The 6,348-nt window shown below is 44.9% G+C and overlaps 1 protein-coding gene across 1 annotated transcript in view; it reads right to left on the reverse strand.

The window, feature by feature from the left end:
• Positions 1-393: 393 nt before the first annotated feature.
• LOC115284688 (DLA class II histocompatibility antigen, DR-1 beta chain-like) overlaps positions 394-6,348 on the reverse strand; it is a 9,239-nt gene continuing 3,284 nt past the window's right edge. The window contains exons 2-6 of the mRNA XM_029931195.1: positions 5,956-5,995; positions 3,362-3,643; positions 1,518-1,628; positions 1,033-1,056; positions 394-739 (exon numbers count right to left, since the gene is read on the reverse strand). Coding sequence (XP_029787055.1) covers positions 726-739; positions 1,033-1,056; positions 1,518-1,628; positions 3,362-3,643; positions 5,956-5,995 — 471 coding nt within the window. The 3' untranslated portion in view covers positions 394-725. The remainder of the gene's footprint in view (positions 740-1,032; positions 1,057-1,517; positions 1,629-3,361; positions 3,644-5,955; positions 5,996-6,348) is intronic.

The following is a 6,348-nucleotide window of genomic DNA, read 5'->3' on the forward strand; positions in this document are numbered from 1 at the left end:
CCTACATAAAAATGAAGTGAAATAAAAATATAATAAGTAAAATAAGAAATTAGGGAAAAGAAACAAAGTGATTACACAAATTTTGTGTGCATCATATTATTATGTTAGTGCCTTCTTGATATTTTTTTGTCCCCTCTCTTGTGCAAAAGGACTTGCAGGTGTAGGACACCAGCATCATATGGGCCTTGGGGCTTCCTCCTAGCTCCAGAAAACATGTCTAATTACAGAATGCATAAAGACCAAGTATACAACAGAATGATACAAAGATATCTTCCAGATCCACATCTGACCAAATCCTGAAATATAAAAAAAACCAGTATCGTAATTTCCTGCAATCCTCCTTTTCTCCCTCCTTTTTTCCTACTTCGTTTCCTTGAGACTATATGAAACAGATGATTGTCACTCCATGTTTATTTGAGAAAAGCTTATAAAGACACATGAGCAGAAGGTGAGTTCTGATGCAGGGGAGGCTGTGAGGGCAGCGTTCACAGGGGCCGGGAAGAATGAAGACAAGGCACTGCAGTCAGTACTGGGGCTTCCAGGTCAAGGATGGGGTGGAGGGAGCCTGCAGGGAGCATGGATTCTGCAGGGTCACTGAGCCCAGGACAAACCAGGTCCTGAGAAAGCACTGTGTTTGTGGAAGAGCAATGGCCAAGCAGGAAACTTTTTCACTATGCAAAGAAGCTTGAAAAGAAGGTTCTTCCTGGAGTGTCAGCATCTCCCCCTCAGCTCAGGAGTCCTGCAGAAGACAGAGCAGAGCGTTGTTTCCAGACCCACCTCCCCCAGCAGCCTCTCCTCCCCTCTCTCGGGGCCTCGTGTTAAAGCACCACAGTAAGAAGAAGAAGATATTCTTAACTATACTTGAACCAAAGCTATTTACAGGGCAAGCCTTCTGGTAAGTGGAGAGAAGCTTCATTTAACTATCTGAGCAGGAGTCAGGTCCAAAGTCTTTGACATTATTTCTGCCTTTTCACTTCCACCATCTATTTCAGGATAGTCAACTCTATCTCTAAGGAGATTCAAGAGCATTACCTGTTGGCTGAAGTCCAGAGTGGCCTGGGAAAGAGAAGGGAAAGCATATACTTAACACATACACAGGCAAGTCTCTGTCCCCACATGCAAGGTCCCAACACCAGACCCACCTCCTTAGATTTCTCTAACACCACAACCCACAATGTCATGCCAGTGGGAGCAGAAAGGGAGAGATATGACCCATGAAGTTTCTGCCACACAAATATTCTGTAGTTTCCTTAGCTTTCGTAGCTCATCCTGATTTTTCCTCAGATCCCAACCCAAGATATCCTGCTTCTTATCCTCTTTCGGATCTCTACAAGCCATAACTATGCTGCAACACAGTAACCATGGACCATTACTTTCTAGATTCTAGGACATCAGAGGTCAAATGGGGAAGGAAAGGCTTTTTACAAGGCCACCGGTACACAGAGAGTTATGTGATCACAGCTGTATTTCTCCCCCACGATGTCTATGGGAGGCCCAATTACCAACAGGTGCCTTACCTTTCTGATTCCGGAAGTAGATGAACAGCCCCACTGCCAGGAAGAGCAGACCCAGGACAAAGCCCCCGATTCCACTCAGCATCTTGCTCTGTGCAGAGTCTGACTGAGCCCCTGAGAGAAGAAGCAGTTTTAGTGATTCTTATCGCAAATCCAACTTCTCTGACAGACTCTGGGATGGAGAACTTTGAGAATGAGGAATAAAGCCTGCCCTGAAGGAAGCATAATAAGTGGCAATTTGGGGAGAGAAAAGAAGTTAAATTCCATTCTGTAGATACAATATTTATATTGAACTTTTTAAATATCGCACCTCTGCGATGGAAACAATCAAGAAAACTAATAGGCAACCGACAGAATGGGAAAAGATAGTTGCAAATGACATATCAGATAAAGGGCTAGTATCCAAAATCTACAAAAAACTCACCAAACCCCACACCCAAAAAACAAATAACCTAGTGAAGAAAAGGGCAGAAGACATAGACACTTCTCCAAAGAGGACATCCAGATGGCCTACAGGCACATGAAATGATGTTCAGTGTCATTCATCATTAGGGAAACACAAATCAAAACCACCCTGAGATATCACCTCACACCAGTCAGAGTGGCTAAAATGGATAAATCAAGAGACTAGATGCCGGCAAGGGTGTGGAGAGACGAGCACCCTCCTACGCTGTTGATGGAAATGTAAACTGGTGCAGCCACTCTGGAAAACAGTGCAGAAGTTCCTCAAAAAAACTATCCATAGAACTCCCTTATGACCCAGCAATAGCACTGCTAAGGATTTACCCAAGGGATACAGAAATGCTGATGCATAGGAGCACATGTACCCCAATGTTCATAGCAGCACTGTCAACAATAGCCAAATCATGGAAAGAGCCCAAATGTCCATCACCTGATGAGTGGATCAAGAAGATGTGGTATATATATACACAATGGAGTATTACATGGCAATGAGAAAGAATGAAATCTGGCCATTTGTAGGAAAGTGGATGGACCTTGAGGGTGTCATGCTAAGCGAAATAAGCCAGGCAGAGAAGGACAGATACCATATGTTTGCACTCATAGGTCTCACAGGAAAACAGGAGAAACCTAATGGAGGACCAGGGGGAGGGGAAGAGGGGAAGAGAGTTGGGGAGAGAGAGGGACGCAAAACTTGAGAGACTATTGAATACTGAAAATGAACTGAGGGTTGAAGGGAAAGGAAGAGGGGGGAAAGAGGTGGTGGTGATGGAGGAGGGCACTTGTGGGGAAGAGCACTGGGTGTTGTATGGAAACTAATTTGACAATAAACTATTTTAAAAAATATATCGCAGCTCTGACAAATCCACTACTGCAGCATCTATAGATGAGGAGCCTGGGACTCCACGAAGTTCAAGTAGCAAGTGACAGAGCTAATAAAAACCAGTGCCAAGATCGACTCCCCTCCTTTCAGGAAGGTCTGTGTACTGTAGAGGATGTGTCTGTTCTTAGATGACAGTGAACAACACACAGAAATGGTGCCAGAAGCACAAGCGTGTCCGAGGCCAGTGACTAGTGCCCAGCGTCACTGGAGAACCATTACTCGGCAGCCATGGAAAGTCTCAAAACATGGAAAACTCTTTCCTGTCTGCCAGGCATAACTGTCTCCCCAAGGATTGTGGGATCTGCAGAAATGGTCACAGAATATCTATAAACTATTATAGATTTCTATCACAGGATCACACTTGGTTACCCCCAGGACCTGTGCTAAAGAGAAGAGAACATGGAACAAATGGAAATGCGGTGTAAGGAGAGAGAACCCTGACACTCAGGAAAGCAAAGTCCCCTCCTCGGTGGGGGAGGAACTGTGAGGTCAGCAAGCTACTCACGCCACTCCACGGTGACAGGGCTCGTGCGACTCGGATGCTCCACGTGGCAGGTGTAGACCTCTCCACTCTGAGGAACCGTCTCCAGCATCACCAGGGTCTGGAAGGTCCAGTCTCCGTTACGGATCAGGCCTGTGGACACAACCCCAGCCTCCTCCTGCTGGCCGTTCCGGAACCACTTGACCTCGATGTGGCCCGGATAGAAGCCAGTCACAGAGCAGACCAGGAGGTTGTGGTGCTGCAGGGGCTGGGTCTTCGCGGGGTACACGGTCACGGTGGGCTCCACTGGAAGAGAGGGGGTAGAGGGACGAAGTGAGGAAGACAGAGTGAGTGTCCCTGGGTGGCTGCCCGGCTGCCTCCGTCCCTGGTCCCAGGCTCATCTCAGGCAGGCCTCCCGCAAAGCTGGCCTGTGGCCCAGGGAGAGCCAGGATCAGAGTCTTGAATTTAATCCTGACAGCCTGGGTCCCTTCGATTTGAGAGGTGTTGCAGAAATATGCAGGGCTTATTTTTCATAGCATGAAGCAGTTATTCCTTGTTGAAGTGAAGTGTTCACACATTCTGCAAGGCATGTAATGTATCAGTTTAAAGCATGATTTCTGGAGCAGGCTTTCAGAAGCCGCCATGTTTTCTGGCTGCCTCAGGCAAGGATTATCACTCTCTGGGGAGTGAACCAGTAAACAAGATTTGCATCTGGATGCTGGAGATTGCCATTTCCTGGTCAAAATATTTTTGAGGACTATCTTGCTGGGCCAGATGTAGATTTGGCCAAGGTGCACAAAAGATCAAAACCTTATTTCCGCATGCAGCGCTAGCTTCCCCTCCCCAGTGTTGCAGATGCAAGCCTGCGCACTTCCGCTTCCCTTTGAAGCTGTGTCCCGAGTTTGCAGTTTCGCTTTTTCCTTTTCTCTAATATTCATGTGACTCTGTTACCTGGTAACCTACCCGGGTCAGTTCTCCGCCCCAAATTCTATATAAGAGTGAATTATTTTCTAAATAAAGAGAGAGGCTTGATCAGAAACCGTGTGCTGTCTTCACTCTCTGCGCTCCCCTCTCCTGCCCTGTTTTCTCTCCCTCCCTCAGGAAAAGAACCCGTGCCAATTCTCCACCCTGCGCCCAGCGGGTTGCCACCAGACGAGATGGGTGCAGCTGAACACCAGGGACTAGCGCACAGGGACCTGGCTTCGGCTAAGACAACAGGCTGCCTGGGTTCAAACACAGGCTCTGCTACTTTACTTATTGATCCTGAGAGAATATTACATTCCTCTGCACCCAGCTTTCTCCTCTATCAAGGGGGATAGTAATACTACCTAAGCTCTTAGGATTATGTGAGGATTAATGTACCTGAAGTATGTAAAATGATAATTAGACTCAGTCTTCAATATATGTTAACTACTTGTTAGCATTGTTTAATTCGAGAGAAAATATGATACAAAGCGGTTTGGGTAAATTGGAGCACAGCTTGAGATAGATGGGGAAATAGAGTATGAAACCTGGGAATGCTCCACTCACAGTTTTGAAACCACAGAAATCTTCTTCTCCTGGAAGCAGGAAAGAGAAAAGTGATTCTCTAGACTATATGTTTACTTTCAAGAACAGTGTGAGTCCTGAAGACAGGGAAAGAGGCAAGGAAACTCGATTTTAAAAAGTTCTCATAAGCACTCAGATGGTCAGTCCTTCTTCTTGGCAGTAAATTACTATTATTGAAATTGTTAGTTTATAGTTGTCTCCCTTTTTTTAATGTTTTTTATTTATTTTTGAGAGACAGAGAGAGTGCGAGCGGGAGGGGGTCGGAGAGAGAGGGAGATACAGAATCTGAAACAGGCTCTAGGCTCTGAGCTAGCTGTCAGCACAGAGCCTGACATGGGGCTCGAACCCACGAACCTTAAGATCATGACCTGAGCCGAAGCTGGATGCTTCACCTACTTACTGAGCCACCCAGGCGCCCCAGTTGTCTCCCTTTTAAAGCTGACATTTGAGTTCAGAGCAGGGTCTGAGACTCATTAATAGTTATCCTTAGTGTGGAGACAATCCTTTTCACTACCAGCCTCTATAAATACGGTTTTGAAAAAAGGGAAAATATGGGGAAACGATTTTTACAATACCATAAAACGGTAGATAAGGAGATGACAAATCTTTGCCAACAATTTGGCAGCATATTTCATTAAATATAAATGTTTGCATTCCTAGCATGAAAAGTAATAAACAGAATCAAAACATAAGCCTAGAGAAAATAGTGAATCAACCACCAGCAAAGCAATAATAATCTTATGCATAGAGAATGCCTAAAATCACTCAGAAAAATCCCTAAGATAATAGTAGGTAATTTTTATATCACTAACAACAACTAGCCAGTAGATATGTAGAAAACAAACAAACAAATGTTCAAGAACCTCAGAAATCAAAGGAATATAAGTTAAAAATTAAAAAGTTACAAAACTTCAAATATTTACAATATTAGAAAAAAAGATTAACAAAGGGGAATGTGACGTGAATTGTTACAACTCTATAATGAAATAATATGCATCTCCTTAAATACTTTCGTCATTATAAAAAGAGTAATATCAGTATATTTAGTAACAAGATTATAATTAAGATACGTGGCTCCACAATCATCTCCAGAAGGTCAGAATACACACACTAGGGGAAAAAGGAGCAGGCAGTTTAGACCAGAAAGAAGCCTCAGAAATATCAGAGGGGTTTGAGGTGCCTGGGTGGCTCAGTTGGTTAAGCATCTGTCTTTGGCTCAGGCCATCATCTCAGGGTTCCAGAGTTCAAGCCCCGAGTCAGGCTCTGTGCTGACAGCTCAGAGCCTGCTTGGGATTCTGTGTCTCCCTCTCTGTCCCTCCCCTGCTCTCACTTTTTCTATCTCACTCTCTGCTCTTCCCCCATTTGCTCTCGGTCTCTCTCTGTCTCTCTCTCTCAAAAGTAAACATTAAAAAGAAAAAAGAAATACCAGAGGGGCCTCAGAGGTCCCCCAAGTCTTCAACCAG

The sequence above is a fragment of the Suricata suricatta genome, unplaced genomic scaffold (genome assembly GCF_006229205.1).
Source record: "Suricata suricatta isolate VVHF042 unplaced genomic scaffold, meerkat_22Aug2017_6uvM2_HiC HiC_scaffold_153, whole genome shotgun sequence".
Taxonomy (NCBI): domain Eukaryota; kingdom Metazoa; phylum Chordata; class Mammalia; order Carnivora; family Herpestidae; genus Suricata; species Suricata suricatta.